This window comes from Dama dama, chromosome 30 (genome assembly GCF_033118175.1).
Source record: "Dama dama isolate Ldn47 chromosome 30, ASM3311817v1, whole genome shotgun sequence".
Lineage (NCBI taxonomy): Eukaryota > Metazoa > Chordata > Mammalia > Artiodactyla > Cervidae > Dama > Dama dama.
The window spans coordinates 89,437,548-89,457,022 of record NC_083710.1 but is presented as its reverse complement, the minus strand read 5'-3'; the positions used below and the strand labels follow the sequence as shown (position 1 = coordinate 89,457,022).

The following is a 19,475-nucleotide window of genomic DNA, read 5'->3' as shown; positions in this document are numbered from 1 at the left end:
TGGAGGCTATGGCCCTCCACCCTGCCGCTGCTGTCTCCCTCCGCCTGCATATGGCACCGCTCGTGGGAAACCCCTTGCGCAGGAAGGCTGTGCCCTGCACGGGACGTGGGGACGGTGGGCACAGGCAGGGATGGGGGAACAGCGTTTCCTGGGAGGGGACCAGCTGTCAGGTTCGCCGCCTCGGGAGCCGACCAGCTGCACCTCGAGGGGCACATCCCCCGGCAGGGGCTCCAGACCCCACTGCCCTGCAGAGACTGACCCTGCAGACAGGAGCTGCTGGGCTCAGCCCGGTGCCGCCCGCCCCCGGGAGATGGCCATGTTGGGAGCTCACGTGGCCTGCATCTGGGCTGCTGGGGGGCGGCCAGGGGCCAGCCTCTGCCTACTCGGGCCTGAGCACCCCTCCTTGGCCACCAATTTGTAGGACTGGGTAAGGAACTGTCTTCCACAGAGATCTGTCCCCAGAAAGCGGGCTCCCCTGCTGGGTCCTAACCAAAGACCGCCTTTCTCGAGTCGCTGGCCTTGGGGCAGCCCCCTCAAGCTGACCTGCTGACCCAGCTCACGTACTGCCACCTCTCGTGGGAGCCAACAAAAGCATGAGGGAGGCCCAGACAAACAGATGTTTTATTAGCATCGTTACGGCAACATGTCCCAGAGGGGATCCTTGGCACACAGCCCATTGAGCTGCAAGCGATGAGCAGAGCGGAAGGACTACTGTACACAGTGCGGACAGAGGATCACCCCAAACCTCCCAGCAGAAAACGGAAAATCACTTTACAAAAAAGTAAAATAAAAATAACACCCATTTTTCTATTTTAAAAAGTGCCAGCTCTCAAGAGGCAGTGCGTGGGCCCCAGGACCCAGCGCCAGGTGCCCTGAGGCTTGGGGGCCAGGCCAGGCTGGGCCAGGCGCCGAGGTTGAACTGAAGAGCCGGGTTTGTGTCTCGCCCTCCGCACTCACTGCCCGGCCACCACCTTCAACAAAGCCGTGGACCAGACCCTCCTTCTGTGAGGCTTACGTCTGAGTGAAAAGCCCCAACACCATGGTCTCAAGAAGCCAAACCAAAGTGGAGCCTGTGCCCATTTAGAAAAGCTCTTACCCCCCACCCCCTTAAGAGTCCTACTTTGGTAAATATTAACGTTTAACCAGTTAGCAAAATAGTTAACCCAGTTAGCAAAATTAACACCGTCATTTCCATAGTTACTCTCTTGTGCATAGTAAGTGTTGCCAGATGAACTTCACGTTGGATAAAGCAGATATGAAAACCAGTTTGCAAGAAAGTGCCCCGACAGTGATCTAAGCCCAGGGAAGTGGCCGGGGCTGTGCCCGCGGCTAGATGGTCTGGTAGCCGGCGTGGCTCCTCTTGCGGCCGATCAGGTACGCGATGAGCACGATGAGGACCAGCCCGGCCAGGGCGCCGCCCACAGCGATGGGGATCAGCATGCTGTTCTCATCTAGCTGGCACTCCTCCACTGCGGACGGACAGACAGACAGCAGGCTCGCCCCAACGGCTCTCGCGGGGAGGCCTCCCCAGCCCTGCTTGGAGGGTGGTGGGAGCACCCATGGCCGGGCTGGCCCTGCAGAGTCAGGGCGCAGGCAGAGGATGCCGGGGCCCTGCTCCTGACCACCCTGCCTACTCACCAGGCCCAAACTTGCCCCCGTCCACACGGAACGCCTGCACCCACACTCTGAACACGTTGAGCGAGAAGGTGCTGGTGACCTGCAGGCGCTGCTCAGCGTTGCACTTGTACGAGTTCCCCGCAGTGGCCTGCAGCGCTCTCAGCGAGCTGTTGGTGGCCGTGAAGCTGCGGTCTGCAAAGGCAGTGGGCTGAGCGTGCCAGGCACCTGCAGGACATGCGGGGTGGGGTGGGGTGGGGTGGGATGGGGGTGGGGGGTCTCACCTTTGGCGTCGGGCAGAGTAAGGTTCAGCTGGACTCCTTGCAGGAAAACCCGGCTGGAGCTCTCGTTCTAGAGGAGACGACAAACACATGGTCACCATCAGACCAGAGGGTCACCCGCTGGTGACGGTGACTGCCGGCAACCCCAGCCTCAGGAGGAAACTGCGCGGCGCTCGGGAGCAAGAAGGCAGCCTGTCGTCTCAGTAACGGAACTCCAGGTGGCTCCTTACAGTCCCTGCCCAGAGCCGGAGTCTTCTAGGATAGGGGCTAAAGGAGCCATGTTCCCCAAAAGCCAACACTGAACTTTGCGGGAAAGCGTTCATCAGGAGAAGCACAGTGGTCCGCTGCAGAGTGAGGCACGCACGTCCACCAGGGCCATGTCTGTGCGTCCCTGGTCTCCTGCTGACTGGACTCGCCCCAGGCAGGGGTGCAGAGTTGGGGCGTGGGGACGCCACTCCAGGACGGGGCGCAGACAGCACCCGAGGCCTCAGGTCACCCCAGCCCCTGCAGCACCGCCAGTGCTGTGAGGGTTCTGCTGATGGACGCGGGCTAGGGGGCCAGGGGTCCCGCAGACCAGGCAGGGCTGGGGGGCCTCACCATTGAGAACTGAAGCAGCAGGAGCAGGAGGTTCCTGTTGGAGAGCTCCAGGGTTGCCAGCGTGGCGGAGCAGCTGCCCCCGAAGGTGGTGTTGTCGGGGTTGACATTGAACTCTCTGGTCACCGTCTGTGAGGAGAGCAAGGGCTCAGCTCCCCGCCCGCCAGCCCCGGGCGTGAGCAGGCAGTGGCTTCACGGCCCATCCACAGGATCAAAACCAGAAGGAGAGACGCAAGTCCACTCAGAGAAGACTGCTGGATGCAGACGGTTTCTGGTACTTCTGGCAGCCTTCCCCGGCTCTCATCGCTGCAGGAGGGGCAGGCCTCCGTCTCTCAAAGCCACCCCAGGCCCTTGGCCTCGGGGAGACTGTTATCTCCGAGGACAAGCAGAGGGCCCTGAGCACCTGGTGGACACTCAGGAGAGCCCGCCCTCTCAGGGCTGACACACCTGCCCTGAGGGGACGGCAGCTTCAGGCTCCGTGGCCTCAGGACAGCGGCCCGGGTGGATGGGGGTCCAGCTGAGCACCCCAGGACACACCACCCACGACCCGCCCCAGGACCCAGTGCAGGGAGCAGGGCTCCGGCCGACCCACCTTGTTGTCGACTGTCCTGTAGGTGACGTTAAGCTGCAGCCCCATGCTGACCAGCAAGCAGGTCCCGTTGGTGCCATTCACGCTGTACCTGAACACCGTGGGGCTCGCGGGAGCTGGGGTGGGCGAGGGCCGGGGGGGTGCGGTCGGGGTGGCCGGGCTGGGCAGGTCCTGTTCACAGCGCGTCTCTGCCGGGACAGTGGGGTGAGTGTGCTCCGCCTCCAGGGAGCCAGGACTCCAGAAGTGCTGAGCGGGAGTGGGCTGCCCCCGGCCCCCGACGCCTGCCTGCACTCCCAGCCCCTCCTGCTCCTGGAACCCTAGGGCCTCAGGTGGCCCCTCGCCCACAACGACACCCTCTCACAGAACAAACCTCCCGTGAAGTCAGGAACAAAACCTCAACCGTGTCCTGTGCCGTTGGGACGGTGTCTCCGAGACTATTTGAAACTGACAGTTCACACACTGTCTGAGCGCCTGCGTGCCGGGCTGGACACGGTCCCGAGGCAGCAGCAGAGGGGCAGGAGCGCCCAGGCCAAGCGGGTACAGACACCGGACACGTGCCGCAGGCCGGCAGCAGCCCCATGTCCCCCGGAGGGCAGCAGGGGCAGCCCCGCGGGCCAGACTCGGAGCCGAGACCCATGCCCAGGCCACAACTGCTGCAAGCCCGTCCAGGGCGGGCAGGAGGCCACACCTAGCAGACGAGGGGGCCACGGGTGGGCGGTGACCCCAGCGGGGAGAGAACCCCATGCAGGAGGCCTCACGCCTGTGCTGTCCCTCCTTGGAGAGAGACCACCATGTGGCCACTGACAAGAGAGGGCAGCCCCTGCGTGGGGACCGGGCTACGTGCGGAGTCTGTACCCTCTGCGGTTCTGCTGTGAACCTAAAACTGCTCTGAAACCAGTACTCTAAAAACAGAGCGACACCTTAACAACAACATGAGTCTCTATGCCTGCATTCAGAGGCCTCAGAAGCAGAAGGCAGCCGTCAGGTAAGGCGTGCCCAGGCCTGGGCAGGTCAGGAGACCAGATGCTACCCGCCTGGCCTGACCTCCTGGGTCCACACTGCTTCCCTCTGCTGAGACCCATGCTCAGCTGCTAACTGCAAACCCGGGCTCCTGAGAGCACATGACCTGCTGCCTCGGGCGCCCCCGAGCACCGAGACCCCAGCTCGCACCCACAGCCTCACGTGCACTCTGCCCCAGGAGCAGCTGGGACCCTCCAGGGCTGGCCTGACCAGGGCCACATGGTGGCCTCAGAACCTGCCCCTCAGCCCTGTGACGGGGCCGCGGGCCACGCGTCTCCCGGTCACATGGGGCTTCCTTCAGCCCCCACCCCGCCACTGACGTGCCTGTGGGGTCAGGGATTGGCAAGCCTCCTCTGAGGAGGGCCAGGCGGTGGCTGCTGCGGACGGTGGCCGTGGGTGCCTGGCTCCACCACGCGAGCGCAGGAGCAGCATGAGAGTGGGAGGGCGAGGGCCCGTGGCTGCTCCCCACAAAAGGTCGGTCACAGGCACGAAAGCCTTACCTCACCTGTTGTGAAACAGTCTTTGGATTTTTTTTTTAACATTAAATCTCTGATCACAAACACCAACCTTCGTCCGTTGGCCGTGCAGAGCCCAGAAGCCTCGAAGCCCCACTGGGAGCAGGAGGGCCCAAACCTACTGCCAGCCACAGGGAGGGCCATGGGGTTGCCACGCAGCCCAGCACCCGGCCACTCTGAGCCACCAGGCAAGGCTGGCACAAGGAGCTGGGTGGGGGGATGCCACCTCCCCCCAAGGTGACCTGTGAGCTGACCAACAGGATATGGGGAGTCGGACGCAGAAGACAGCAGGCTGTGCAGTGCCCAGGGCACTCTCTGCAGACTCCTGGGCCCCCACACCCCCTGAGAGGTCAGTACCCTCATCTCACAGGAGGGGGATGCGGTCTTCCCGACTGGCACCCTAGGCCCACCTGCCTGAGCGGGACTGTGGTGGGCGAGGGCTCTGTGTAGAGACCGCCCCCCCGACCCCATCCACTCCATGACGAGGGCAGAGGGTCTGCCTGCTTTGCCCCGCACCCCATCTGAACCCAACCTCAGGGAGCAGGGCACCTTCCCCACAGAGGGGGCCGGGGCCCCGGCGGGGTCCTCACCCTCCCTGCTGAAGTTGCTGCCGGACAGGTAGGCCTGGATGATGGTGTCTTGGAGCGTGACCGTCACGCTGCCCATGTGGACCCGGGTGTCACTCACACACCGGTACGTTTTATTGATGTCGGCCTTGATGTCGGTCACCGACTCCACAGTCTTGACTCCTGTATTTTAAAAAATCGGTGTTTAACCCCTTGAAGTGCTTGCTTATAAGCAGTTTAGATACTCCCCAACCCAGTTCTCTTCACCTCATCACTGGTCCACACCGGTTCTTACCTGTGGAGCTCGAATTGGGGAAAATGTCTGTGTCTGACAAGTTATAAGCAAAACGCATCAGCTGGACCTTGTAACGTGTTGCATTTCTGGTGAAAGTGAGGGTCAGCATGTGGCCTCTTCCAAAAGTGATCATGAGACTGGGGTCAGAAGCATTCTCTTTGCCACAGGAGCTGCTGTTTGACACTTCCGCACCAGGTGGCAGATTGAAGGACACGTTCTGGAACCAACACAACGACGGGTTACTACAGGGTTCAGAAACAACCACAGCTCGGAACCCAGACCCTCTCCACCTCAGACATCACTATCAATGCATACATTTGTCATAAAAACAAAAGACATGAAAGTATTTTATGTCTCAAGTAACAGACCAAAAAGTAATTCAAGTGTAAGATAAGGATGACCTAATTACTAACATTGTCTTCACTGATGTAATTTTACTTCACATAAGAACGAAAATAAATCTATCACATAAACTGAAATAATTCATGCTGGGCTCCGGGATGAGCTGATACTCTCAGACCTTCGTGACTGCTACAGAGCTCATTTAAAGAACATGTCTCTCTAAACAAAGAGAAGATGAAGTTCACTGCAGAACTGTTTGCGTGAACTATTATATGCAAAACAAACAACTACAGAACCACCGAAGCCCATCTTCATGACCTGAACTCAGCAAGTGGCCAGCGAGAAGCTGTCTTAGCCCTGTTCTGTAGACAGACCACACCTGTAACAGAGATTTCGTGAAGTGGGAAGTCACATTACTGCAAACAAATGATCCCACTTGTGTAATACGATTAACATATAATGAAACAATACTTAAAAATTCCAACCCCAAAAAAGCGAAGTGGAAATTAAAAGGTGCCCGGACGAATCTTTACAATGAGAGGCATCTCCGTGGACAAAGCCTGCAAAGCTCCCTTCTGTCTGACGGCTGGTGAGTCCAGGGGGCTCCGCAGGACCTGCTGGTCCTCCTCTTCCTGGGAGTCCTGGGCTCCCCCTGCTCTCCAGGTGCCAGCAGACGGCGTGCGGTGGACATGGGGATGGGTAAGAAAAACGGTGCTTCAACAAAGCACTGGCAGCAAAATCTGATGTGAGGACATATTTACAGGAGCAAATGTAAATAGAAGAAGTGAGTGCAAAGTTCACAAACAGGTAATTAACGGAGGAAGAATCAACAGAGAGGGAGAAGGGAATGGCTCCCTGTGCCGGCGTTGTCTGGAGAACACCATGGACAGAGGAGCCTGGCGGGCTACAGTCCACGGGGAAGCAGAGTCGGACGCAATAAGCACGGCACAAAAGACAGAGAAACGCTGCTCATCCGTCAGGGACCTCGGCCAGCAGCGAGCAGTGCTCCCTCTGCAGAAGTGCCGTGCTGCCATAACAAGACCACAAGGGACGTCCTGGCAGACTGGTGTGGTCACCCTGCACCTCCAACACGTGTTCACGTTAATTCCTGCAGTGCAACAGTTTATCTAAAGCAAAACCAACAGATCAAAGAAAGCTCTATTCCCGGAGCTGCACACCAGGGAGAAAAAGAACACGAGAACTCGGCTACAAGTGACGGGCGAGCAGACCCATGTCGTCAGCATAATGAAGCACTGCACTGTGAAGATAAAATGCAATCGTGAGGAAGACTGGAAAAGGCCCAGAGGGGAGCTGAGAGCAGGGCCCACGACGGTCTGCGTGACTGCAGCCTCAGTGAGCACAGGCCACCCCGGGACACCGCAGTGTGCCGCACGGTCAAGCAGGCCCAGCACACGCGCACACAGCGAGGTGCGCAGGCCCGGGCTCTCCTACCTGAGGCCCACTCCTGGTGTCGTAGATGGTCAGGAAGGCAGCAGAGAAGTTGGCCATGACGCAGGCGGTCCCGTTGCCATTCTTCACCACAAAAACTGCCGATGTGCCGTGCAGGAGGCCTGCTGACTCCCAGAAAGAAACCACCATGTGACTTTTTTGAAAATGTCTGGGGCTCACAGTTGCAGCAGTGTGCCTGTTACTGGGAAAGCTGCTTAACTGCCAAAAAGACCGGGACAGGCAGGTACCGAGGACTGGGTCCACAGGGCTTCTGTCCCCCCACACCCCTGTGACACTGTCCTCTCGAAAGCCGCCCCGTCAGTGTGCCAATCTGGGGTCACCCCAGGCCTAGACGGCCTCACGCTGGTTCCTCAGAGGACCTCAGGGAGGCGGGGCAGGGTCCTGAAGAAAGGACTGAACCTTGGAACCAAACCCTGACCTTCTACACAAACGGTGGACCCATGCTGCAGCTCAAGAGTTGCCCGATTTACCTGCTGACAGGGCAGGAAAAACCACAGACTCGAAGATCAGAGTTCTTTACCCTCTTCCAGAAGGGCCTCAAAACACAGTAACTCCATTGGCTCTGGGCTTGGCTGTGCGACCTTAGGACCCCACGCCACCTCTGCACCGAGGCCAAGTGCCCGAGGGAAGGGCGGAAGGGAGCTGTCCAGCCTGGGCGTGACTGCGGCTCTGAGCCAGGGCCAGGGCCACAGCCCGAGCCGACAACTTAGCAACAGGTGCACCCTGATTAGGGGCACAGAGCTGAGCTTACAGCCATGCACTTCAGCACCTGGTTCTTGCACAGATGGGCAGGAATACATGTTCTGACCCTTCTAAACCCAAGCAGCTTTCAGCCAGCACAGGTGTGGCCACGTGCCAAGAGACACACCTCTGTGTTTCTGCAGCACAGGTCCCTGCATGCCCTTCACCAGGACGGGACACACCCGCCTCTGACGGCTCTAAGGGTGAAGGCGACCCAGGTGGTGCACTCTGAGAGCAGCAGCTAGCTTCCCACGTGTGGTCCCTGTTGCTCATGTGTAAGTGACTCCAGTGAACCCAGTTCCCTCCACCCTTGCAACTGGCACCAAATAAAATCCTCAGAGCAACTATTATTTAGGCCTAAAGCGGAGAGGACAGACAGAATCCCCCACAGTCCACCCGTAAGCCTCAGGTAGAAGAAACATCAAGTTGGAGCAACAGAGAAAAGCTGCTACACAAGGACGAAGCCACCGAGGGCGTCACAGACATTCTTGTCTGTTTTGATTCACAAATTTTTAAGCTACTCCTCAGAATACTCAAGTAAGATGACACTGAAATCATTTCCAACAAACGAATACTGTTTTAAAAGGAGAGAAAATCCCATGATTCAGTTCTGACACTGAAGGTTTTAAAGACGCCTCTGAGCGCGACAGGGTAAATGCACGAGAGCCGCTGAGACGCCAGCCAGGCAAATGCAGGCCCAGCAGCAGAGGCAGACCCCGGGCACAGAAGACAGGCGGACACTGGACGCCGGCCAGCGCCCGGTGCACACGGACGCCCCAGGCCTGGGCAGCCCTGCCCTGCCCTGACTGTGGGATCCACGTGCCACCAATGTGCAGCACCACGGGCTCAGTGGGGCAGGCCACTGCCTCCCACATCAGCTCCTACCAAGCTGCTCTCCTGTAAGAGTTCCTTAAATCACCAAACACTTCCTACTGACTCAAAGACCTCCACTAGAAAACACTTCACATTAAATAACTTTTCAACCACATAATTCTCTCATTTAGTAATAAACATGCTAAGGACCTGAGCTTTCAGAGAACAAAGAAATATTACTAAAACAAACTTCAAACAGATTTCAGCAGCACTAGAGGCCCACATGTATTCTGGAGAGGCCCAGAAATTTTGCAATTAAAACAAGAAACCACAAGTCAATTTTGGTCAAGAGAAAAATGTCTACAACAGCATTATAACATAAAATTTTAAGAGAACGCATGTATGCGAATGGTCAGAAGTTTCATTTTAACTCTTTTATAGAAACACCACTATCTCAAGTCAGAATGTTTCATAACTTGAGGAGTGTCCCTCCTGAAGGTCAGAACCTGCACCACGGGCAACCCCTCACTCAGGACTCGCCATCATCCTCTCTCCAGGGTCCCGTGAGGAGTGAGCACCTTATTCCTTCAGAAAACTTCCATCTGGAGACATTTCAGTCTCCAAAACAAGCTGTGGGAGCATGCCTGCCTAAGGTGAAAGCTCAATCTTAAACAGACTCCTCCGTTCACTCCTGGCCCCGTGAGCTGGGCTCAGAGGAACCACCAAACCCTCAGTTTAGGCACCTGTACAGTGAAAATAAGTGAGCCGACATGAGAGCTGTCAGAGCATCAAGTTAGCTGAAGCAAGAGGAGCGCTGAGAACATGGCCAGGGCCTGCCTTCAGAGTGAGCTGTTACCACTGATGCGTTCAGCGCCACAAGGCTTCACCTATCAAGCTCATCACTGAATCGTGGCACCTGACACAAACCGTCAGGTAAGTGTTTTATTTAACGAGCACCTGTACTGTGCTTTGCAGGTAACTGAATTACTGTGACAATTTTAATAGGTAGACACTATGAGGACTCCCTTTCACAGATGGGGAGTCCAAAGCAGAGAGTTTACCACCATGCTCGAGGTCACACTGCCACGATGGTGCAGAGCCAATCTGGAAGTGGGCCTGCTGACTCAGACCACGTGCCTGTCGAGCTCACCACACCTGAACACTTTCTCTCCAACACTCAGTGAGCAATGATTATGTTTCAAATTACAACATACTCACTTGAGATATGAAAGAGATTGCCATCTAGAGAAACAAGTCAATAAATTCATTAACTTTTTAAAAGAAATCACTTTCTAATCCAAGATCAATTCTTTTGAATCCAGTATTTTTATAATCAGTGATACATAATCATGTATGAAGACTTAAAGGAAAAAAAGAATCACAACCACAGAATCACAACCTCTAAGACTACTGTGTACATTTCTGAACAGCTGACATGCATGTTCTGCTAGGGGGCACTGTTGCCAAACTGGACGTCTCTTCACGGAGGTCCTGAGCACTTAATGTGTGAGGCTGAGATAGGCTGTAGGATACGGAAGATACAGGCATAAACATAATCACAACACAGCTGAACAGATGCTCCAGAAGATGTGTAGGTCATACACGCATGGGGTCAAGTCTTTTGGACACGCGAAGAAAGGACTACCACAGCCTGGCATGGATCTAACAATATAAATTCAAAATTATGGACCTAAAACATTTAAACTTCAAACCTAATGAAGAATTGGATCGCCAACCTGCGTAACTGACAAACTCCCACAAGCGAGAGTAACATTATCAGTAAAAAAAAAAAAAAAAAAAAATTTTTTTTCTCCCTATTTTGTAAGCAACAGTTATTCATTTTGAAAGGGGAAGGTCAACCGGGTGACATCAACGGTCAAGAGTCCCATTATGTAATACTTGATCTATGTATCAAAAAGTTTCAGTTCACACTTGCCTAGCTTTCTACAAACTTTTCAAACAAAACTTAACTTTCTAGTTATTAATGCAGGATGACTTTGTAATTTAGAACTCTGAAACATCTTTAGAAAAATGCTTTTTGGTGAAATTGTGTATTAAAATAAACATTAAACAGATCCAAATCCAAGCTCTTAACAAAACTTTTTAAAATGGATTTTTAATCAAATATAAAACTTAAAAAGACTTGACAAAATGGACATCAAAAAAGTAATTATACACACGATACTCCAAGCTATCAATGTAGAGAAGTTATGGATTTTTCTTTTCATCAGGTGAGTTTTTAAAACATAAAACACAGTAATAAACTTGTAACGCAGGCAAGCTTTTCTAATAAACAGCCAGCCACCCTGACACGACAAGACTCATCCCAGGAACTCCTCACCTAACTCAGGACACCTGCCAGGGAGAGCAAGGCTCCAGGTTTGCTGCTGGAATAAGGTCACCCCTTGCGGCTGGTCTTGCAGCTCAAAGAATGCATTTTACACAACAGGCAAAACAAGAACCTGAAACCAAAATCCATTCCGTCACCAGCAACAGGATTTCACAGCAGACATCTAGAATTCCCAGAAGGTAGGGGTGGAAAGTGCCTCTGTGTCTGCTGAACTCTAGGGCGCTCTGGTAGCACTTTTCAGATCCCAGCACTTTCATCTTCCCGTGTCATGGGAACCAGGAGAGAAAGTGCCAAAGAGAGAGTTGTCAAAAGTCCTAAAGTCAAATCAAACTAGGCAGTGATTCCTGTTCAGTTAACACGGTTTCTCTCTCGTTAGGACAAATAAATGAGAGCAAAATCCCTCAACGGAGAAAACACCCACAACCACGCACGACTCTGGAGTCACACACACGCCGCTCTTCCGACGACGCCTCGCTAGACATGAGCACGGCCACTGTGACGCCAGGCCCTTTGTCCACTGCGGGCTCCCTGAAACTCCCCAGGGTAACGAGATCGTTATAACCTAATGAGAACGCACAGCGAGCAAGCAACGTCAGAACACAGGTCAGCGCTTCGTGCCGGCCCGCAGGGCCAAGGGTAAAGCCCGCAGGACGGGCTCCTGAGGCCGGGGTCGCCGCCCGCCCTGTCCCCCGCGGGGACCGAGGCCCGCGCCGTCCTCGTCTCGGGTGCAGCCGCTCGCAGCCCTCCGCGACCACCGGAGCCCCCAAGGTGAGGAGGCGAACCGCAGCGCTGAGAAGCCGCCAAGTCTCCGCCAACGGACCCCAGAAGCGGGCTCCGGAGCCCGAGAGCCGCCCCGGGCCCCTCCGTCCCCTCCGGGCACCCGCGCCGACCTCGCCCCCGGCAGCCGGCCCGTCCGGCGCTCCCGGAGCCTCCGTCCCCGGGGTCCGCGCGGCCCCTCACAGCCGCCCCTCAGCCGGCGGACCCCGAGCCCTCGGCCCCCGCCCGGCGTCTCACCGAACAGCAGCAGGACCAGCGGCCGTCGCCGGGCGCCGCCGAGAGCCGCCATAGGCGCGAGCGGGAGCCGGGCGGGGCGGGGTCGGTTGGGCCGGGCCAAGCCGGGCAGGCGGGCCGGGGACTGACCGGGCCGGCGAGAGGGCAGCAGGTCCCGGCGCTGCGCCCGCTGCGCGAAAGAGACCCCGCGGCCGGCGGCGCCCGTCACGTGAGGCCGCACCGCTCCCGCGCCGTCACGTGATCTCCGCGGATCTCGCGAGAGCGCGCGAGCTCAGGCTCCGCCCCGCGTCCGCCTTGCACGTGACCTGCCCTCGGCACGTGACCGCTGCGCCACGTGACGCGGGCCTCGCCCGCTACCCTGGTCAGGTCCCGGGTCGCCGAAAGCGAAGGGCGGGCGGGGACACGGCCGATCACCTGCCCACGGAGCCGCCGGGCCCGGCCCGCGGCTGCGGGAGGACCAGACTGCGGCTCTCCGCCGCGGGCCGAGGGTGGGCGCACCTCGGCGGCCGTGTCATGCAGGGACGTGGCCTCGGCGTCGGGGGGCTCCTGGAGGAGGGCCGGGAAGTGGACACTCTTCCTGAGGGTCTCCACGAGGTGGGGGTGGGGGCCGGGGGCGGGGAAGTGGACACTTCCTGAGGGTTTCCACAAGGGCGGGAAAGTGGACACTTCCTGAGGGTCTCCACGAAGGCCGGATAGGGGCCGGGGGCGGGGAAGTGGACACAGCGGAAGCACGCAGAGCTCGGGCGTAAGGAAGGCTGACACAGCCCGAGGTGGAGGGGCGGTGGAGGGCTCGCTGACTGCCAGCTGCGACCCCTCCTAGAGCGTCCCAGAGGGGCCGGGCGGGGCAGCGTCTGCTCGGAAGGTTCGGGGAAGCCCTAGCCCGCCGCTTTCACAACCTTCCTTAAGTGCCTCTCGCCCACGCCCTGGTCCCCCGCTCGCCTCGGGACTGCCAGGTCCTCTTCTCTGGACTGCGGTCCGGCCGCGCCGGGTCTCTGCGGAGAGGCGGCCGTCCAGCCCTGTCCACCCCGCCTGCTGCGGCCTCGGCGCCTCCGACCACCCGCTCGGGAGCCGCCTACCGTCACCCCGCCCAATAGACTGTGATTCCCGTGGGGTTGTGGTGGTGTTGACCTTCCACGTGTTTGCTTTGTGTAGGTTTTGTCTTTTCCTTGTCATTCCTTTCCGGTTTACCCACCCTCCCCTCCAGATTCTAACACACAGCTGAGAAAGTCTGACGCTGAAGGGCTTGAAGACTGCAGTGTGGACTCGCTGATGTCTTGGTGAGGTGCTTAGGGACCTTTCTGGATCTTTGCTGCTGTCCTGGACAGGGAAGACTCTCAGCGGGGCCTCACTCAAGAGAGAGGACGTTAAGAGGCTGAGGGAACCCCAGGCTTGTTGGCTTTTTGTTGACTAAAGATGCACAAGCTAGAAGTTGAGAGCTGTGCTTTATGCCTCTGACATTTTTAGGACTTCAAGCTTGGGGGACAGCATCTCAAATAGCCCAGAGAAAAAGCCAGGGTATATAGGAGTTTTTGCAACAAAGGGCAGGTAGTTCAAAGGTCAGATTATTGTTATGCAAAACCAGATAACCCAAGTTAAGGAACTTGGTGCTTTCTGTGTGTGAGAAGATGCAGGAGTCTGGGCTCGCTGAAGTCTTGCCCTGATCTCCACCCCAGCTCTCTGGGGCCAGTGACCTGTGCTTTCCCATGCTGCGTTCCCTCAGGACTTGTGGGGCTGGTTGCCGTGCAGGTTTGCTGGGTGGCGGACGTTTCCCCAGGCTGCACCGTCAGGGGTGGCTGCAGTCACTGAAGGGTAATGGCCGAGACATCCTCCGTTGCTGATTTGGCAGGCTGCATTCTTAGTCCACGGTTTGTTCTGCTCTCCGGGGCAAGAATCTACTGCTACTGAAGAGTCAATTTGCTCGATGAGGTCTTGTTAGGTGTTTGGGATCTTTCCAGGTTCTTGTTTGTTGCTGTTCTGGGTGGGGCAGAGTCTCAGCGGCATCACTTGAGAGGACTGCTGTCTGTCCAGGTGCGCTGTGGAAAAGAAGAGGTGCGGAACTTCGGTCTCTGTGCCTTTACCGTGATGTCCTTCAGCAGCAACAGTTTGTAACATGATGTTCCTCCACTAGGTCATCATTAGAGCCCACATTTTCCTTACGAAGTAGAGTGCTAAGCTCAGGAGTAATTGGATAATTCCAGAACATTGCTCTTTTGTCTTGAACTTCCTGATGGTGAGAAACTACCAAATAATCTTAGTATGAAAACAAAAAGACCTATCAATTGTTGGTTTCCTGGCTTGGAAGCCCCTTCCTGTGTTGAGAGACATTTTACCCTCTGAATGTGGGTGGCAGAGAAGCTGGCTGCCCAGGAACCCATATTGGGTGTTGAAGGGCCTGCCCTGCCCTCACGAGTCAGGTCGGTGGTGAAGGGCCAGTGCCGCCCTCAGAGGGTCGGGTTCGCACCCTCGGCTGTGGCTCCTGTTGCCCCCTCGTGCCTGCACTCTCCTCGCATCTGCGTTCCTTTTGGAAACTCTGTGAGCTACCCAGAGTCCTTTTGGCAGGCAGTTTTATTTTCTTAGGCCCTTCAGAGCCCATTTTTTTGTGTCCAAATACCTAATACATGCGTTTAAAGTCTTCTCTTTTTAAAGACCCAAACAGTTTGTTTCAGCAAAAGGACCGGGCTTTTAAAGCAGCGGAAAATGAAAGATTTATCAGAAATTCTATGATGCTGTGTTTTCATACAGTATGGGAAATAACATGGTGGAATTTCCTTATTTGGTATTGTTTTTTGTTTTAATCCTTAATTAGGCTTGGGTCTGATTTTTTTTTTTTTTTTTTCCTTTATGGCTGAGCCCGGAGGCTCTTGGGACCTTAGTTCCTCGACCAGGGATCAAACCCATGCCTCCTGCAGTGGAAGCACAGCCCTAACCACTGGACCGCCAGGGAATCTGCTCTATTCTGGTTGAAGGAAGGATGTGGAAAACCACAAGGGACTCCACACCTTCTGAATTCTTTTGGAGACAGCCTTTTTATTTTTGTTATTTTTTTAAAAAATATTTATTTGGCTCTACCAAGTCCTGGTTGCAGCATGCAGGATCTAGTTCCCTGACCAGGGATCAAATCCAGGCCCCCTGCATTGGAAGCACAGGGTCCTAACCACTGGACCGGAGAGAAGTCTCAGGATGACGTCTTTAAGGATTGGCTTTGGTAACAATGAGCCGTGTAAGCTCCAGTGAAAGGCAAGGCCTCTTTACCTGTGAAATAACCCACCTCTAGCGCTGTGTGGGCCGGTTTCCCTGGAGGTATGGGCTCCATGTCTGAAGGAGAGGAGCAGTGGTTGAAAGAATGTGAAATCGAGTGGAACAGCCCAGCAGGCAGTCTGTAGCTTTTTTCTCTTTTGCTCAAAGTTATACTATTTCTTGAGCTTCCCAGGTGGTACTAGTGGGTAAAGAATCTCCCTGCCAATGCAGGAGACTCCGCTTTGATCCCTGAGGTGGGAAGATCCCCTGGAGGAGGAAATGGCAACCCACTCCAGTATTCTTGCCTGGGAAATTCCATGGACAGAGGAGCCTGGTGGGCTACAATTCATGTGGTCGCAAAGAGTTGGATACAACTAAGCACGCACACACACTTTTTCTTGAGATATGCTAAGCAAAAATAGTAATGTTGCATAGTGCTTTTCAGACTTGTTTTATGAAAATTTTAAAAAGATTTGAATAAAAACAAGATAACCTGGTGAGCCCAGTGGTGCCTGTTACTTTCATGATTTATCGTCCCTCCTCACCTGCCTCGTGTTTTGCTTGGTTTTTCAGTTTGAGTTTTATGAAACAAACCCTGGACGTTTTATTTTTCACGTAAAGCTTTTACATAAGCAGAATGCCGTTATTACAGCTAATGTACAACCAAAACATAACAGTTTCTTAGTAATTAATTTCCAGTTGATGTTCATGGTTCTCCAGTTGTTCAAAAAGCTTTTTTTTTTTTTTCAGCCAGTTTGCTCACTGTGGCTCCAATGAGATCTGATTATTATCTTTGAAGGTGTCTCAGGGCCCTGTCCCTTTGCACACCATTGATTAGTTGGTGTCCTGGAGGACACCCCACACTATGGGTTGACCTGGGGAGCTGGTGAATGGCTGTCTCTCCCTCTGTTCAGGCACCTTGGAGTGGGGTCTGTGTTGTTGGCGTCACCTGGCCTGTTGGAGATGCAGAGTCTCAGGCCCCACCTTGGCCCTAAGCCCTCCTCCTCCTCCGGGGCTGCGGCCATGCTGGGCTGTGGCTAGCTGGCCTCATCCGCTGCAGGGTTCCCACCAGCCTCAGACCTCTGCCCTCACGGCTTCCTGGTGGGTCAGTAGGTCTGTGATTCCAGTGGGCTTGGTGGGTTGGTGGTTTGTTTTCTTTCTTTAGGATCTTAGTTCCCGACCAGGGGTCTAACCCGGGCCCCTCCAGCGGAAGTGTGGAGTCTTAACTACTGGACTAATGAGGAATTCCCCGGCCATTTCTCATTCTGTCTTCCCTGTTGTGTTTTCCGGCTGGAGCAGGCCTGTAAGATTTTCCTTCATGGACCCATTAGTGAAGTGAAGTGAGGTCACTCAGTCATGTCCGATTCTTTGCGACCCCATGGACTGTAGCCTACCAGGCTTCTCTGTCCATGGGATTTTCCCGGCAGGGGTACTGGAGTGGGTTGCTATTTCCTTCTCCAGGGGATCTTCCTGACCCAGGATTCAAACCCGAGTTTCCCGCATTGCAGGCAGACGCTTTACCCTTTGAGTCACTTATTCCAAAATACTGTCTATGCAGGACGGTTGGATCTGCGCCTGATTGGTGATTCTTTTGTCTGGTTTCAGAGCAATAACTCAGACCCGGAGCAGCTTCCAAATGTGAACCAAGCGCTCTGGGTGGTGGTGACACCTCCCTGCAAGCTCCTCAGTGGGGACCGACGCCCCCTCCACCGCTGGTGGGCCATTGTGGGGGAGGCGGTGTGTGTCCAGCCTGGCAGAGGGGTAATGAAAGTCTGTATTTCAATTTTGCTGTGAACCTAAAAATGCTCTAAAAAACACAGTTTTTTGGACCTCCCTGGTGGTCCAGTGGTTAAGACTCTGTCCTCCCAGTAAAGGGGGCTGGGGTTCAATCCCTGGTCAGGGAACTAGAGCCTACATTCTGCAACTAAGAATTCACACATTGCATCAAAGATTGAAGATCTTGCAAACTCTTTAAGACCCGGTGCAGCCAAATAAATTTTTTTTAAGTTATTGTCATATTCTGTATTCTTTTTTTCATTTGTAACCATTACTTTCCCATGCTACTACAAAATCTATAAAAACACATTTAGTAATAATTAATGTAACATCATTTGGTGTAATGTTTTACTTAATGATAGCTCCCTTAATGATAGCTTCCCTGCTAAATATAAAGAACGCTGTAGGAAAACCTCACAGCTCCCATGTCTCTGCTTTCATCCCAGCCCCACTCACAGCATCTCCGACACCACGCCAGCCACTGCTGGGATGTGGGCCTGGCATCCCGCAGGTCAGGCTCAGCCCCACCCGTCAGAAGCCAGTCACCAGAAGAGCATCCCCAAGTGGCCCGCGTCTTCTGTCTGGCTTGTTAGAAACGCGTGTCCCCACCCCCGACTCAGCCTCCGTTAAGTTGCTAGCAGGGCCTGCGAAGCTCACAGAAGCGCTCCTCGCGTTCCCTAGTTCCTTCTGTGGGGCAGGGCGCAGTGAAGGACACAGGTGAACAGGGTGAGAAGCCCGGGGGCGGGTCCCCAGGGTCTGGAGTCCCCGGCTTCTGTCCCCTGGAGCTGGGCTGCCACGTATGGTCGCCACCCTGGATGCCCTCTGAACCCCATGCTGTTGGGGCCTTCTGGAGGTTTCGTCACAGAGGCATACGTGATGGTTAACTTGATTACCAGCTCCTCTTTCCTTCCCGAGGCTGGGGTGGGGCTGAAAGTCCAAGCTTCAAATCATGGCTTCTAATCCACGGTGACCAGGAGCCATCAGCAACTCCCCCCGAGTCACCCTGTGAGGACAGAAGCAGCTCTTATCATCAGGAACTTGCAAGGGGTTTAGGAAGTGTGCGTCAGGAATAGGGTCAAAGACCTAGTGTGAAAAGATGCTGGGGTTTCCCTGGTGGTCCAGCAGTTAAGGGGTCCCCAGTTTGATCCCTGGTTGGGGAACTAAGACCCCACATGCCATGGAGCCACCAGAGAGCCTGCTCGCCACAACAAAAAAGATCCCACATGATGCAACACAGATGTCGCAACTAAGACCTAATGCAGCCAAATAAACGTATAAACCAAGGATGCTCCCAGTGGTCTTATCAGCACATCCCAAGGGTTTCTGGAGCCTTGTACCAGGAACCAGGGCCTGAGACTAATAATGTATATTTTCTGTTATCTCACAAATACTATGATAAATATCTTGAAGATAAGTTATCTGTTTATGATTTTCTCTGAGATTAATTTTTCTTGCAGATTGAACTGACCAGGTAAGAAGCAGTGACGTTCAGCGTGTACCTGCTTGTGTGCACATCCAGCAACCGTGAACAGGCTGGACCAGTCATTCTTCCCTCTGGGTCATCAGAGGGTGAATCTTGTGCTCCTGTTTCTATTTCACTCAAGTTACCTGCCCTTCGTGCTTGGCCCAAGAACTCCCTGGGAGGTCCCCTCGGAAGGGACCACTGCTCACAGGCATTAGGATTCCCAGCCTTGGACCTGGTGCCACAGAGCTGCCCGGCCTGGAGCCGTGAATGCAGAGTCCAGGGCCCCTGGCGCTCAGTCGGCCCAAGGGAGACCTGGCCTGCTCCACACCCCAGGACTGAGATCTCTCACTTCTCTTCTCCAGTTCTCCTGCCCGCTTACCTCAAGAATGTTTAATTTTGGTTCATTGATAAAAGGCAAGAGAGTCGTGGCGGCTAAGTGTGAGATTAGTGTTAACAAATAACATGTCAGAAAAAGAGCACACTGTGCTTTCAACTCAAAACTATGTTAACAAGTGGGGAAAGAGGTAAGCCTCCCATCCTGAGATACTTTAAAAAATCCACCTCTCCTCGGGGATACTCTCGGTGCTCACACCTTCCTACTGCTTAACGCAATGAGAACATCTTTTATACACGTTCCGGGCGCCTCTCGGAGAACTTCCTTTTGATGGATCCCTTGAAATTTTTCAGCCACGGTAGGCTTCCTTTTAGACGGTTACAAAAGAGGAACTCTCCTGAAAAAGAACCGAAACGTCCTTTCTTAGAAAGCAGATCCAACCCAGCGGTTCCAGGTCGTCTG

General features: G+C 54.8%; 1 protein-coding gene across 1 annotated transcript; it reads right to left on the bottom strand.

Annotated features, from left to right (window-relative positions):
• Positions 1 to 602: 602 nt before the first annotated feature.
• On the bottom strand, positions 603 to 12,331 carry LAMP1 (lysosomal associated membrane protein 1). Its single transcript, XM_061133498.1, has 9 exons — positions 12,205 to 12,331; positions 7,269 to 7,390; positions 5,475 to 5,691; positions 5,204 to 5,362; positions 3,082 to 3,266; positions 2,493 to 2,618; positions 1,899 to 1,965; positions 1,639 to 1,809; positions 603 to 1,469 (listed from the first exon to the last, which is right to left on the bottom strand). The coding sequence occupies exons 1-9, from the start codon at positions 12,254 to 12,256 to the stop codon at positions 1,330 to 1,332; spliced, it is 1,239 nt and encodes a 412-aa protein (XP_060989481.1). The 5' UTR covers positions 12,257 to 12,331; the 3' UTR covers positions 603 to 1,329.
• Between the last annotated feature and the right edge of the window lie 7,144 nt (positions 12,332 to 19,475).

Coding starts and splice junctions, on each gene's coding strand:
- LAMP1 (XM_061133498.1), bottom strand. CDS start 12,256: ATGGCGGCTCTCGGCGGCGCCCGGCGACGGCCGCTGGTCCTGCTGCTG. Junction 5,692..7,268: donor ACACCAGGAGTGGGCCTCAG/GTAGGAGAGCCC, acceptor TGTTGGTTCCAG/AACGTGTCCTTCAATCTGCC. Junction 5,363..5,474: donor CCCCAATTCGAGCTCCACAG/GTAAGAACCGGT, acceptor TTTAAAATACAG/GAGTCAAGACTGTGGAGTCG.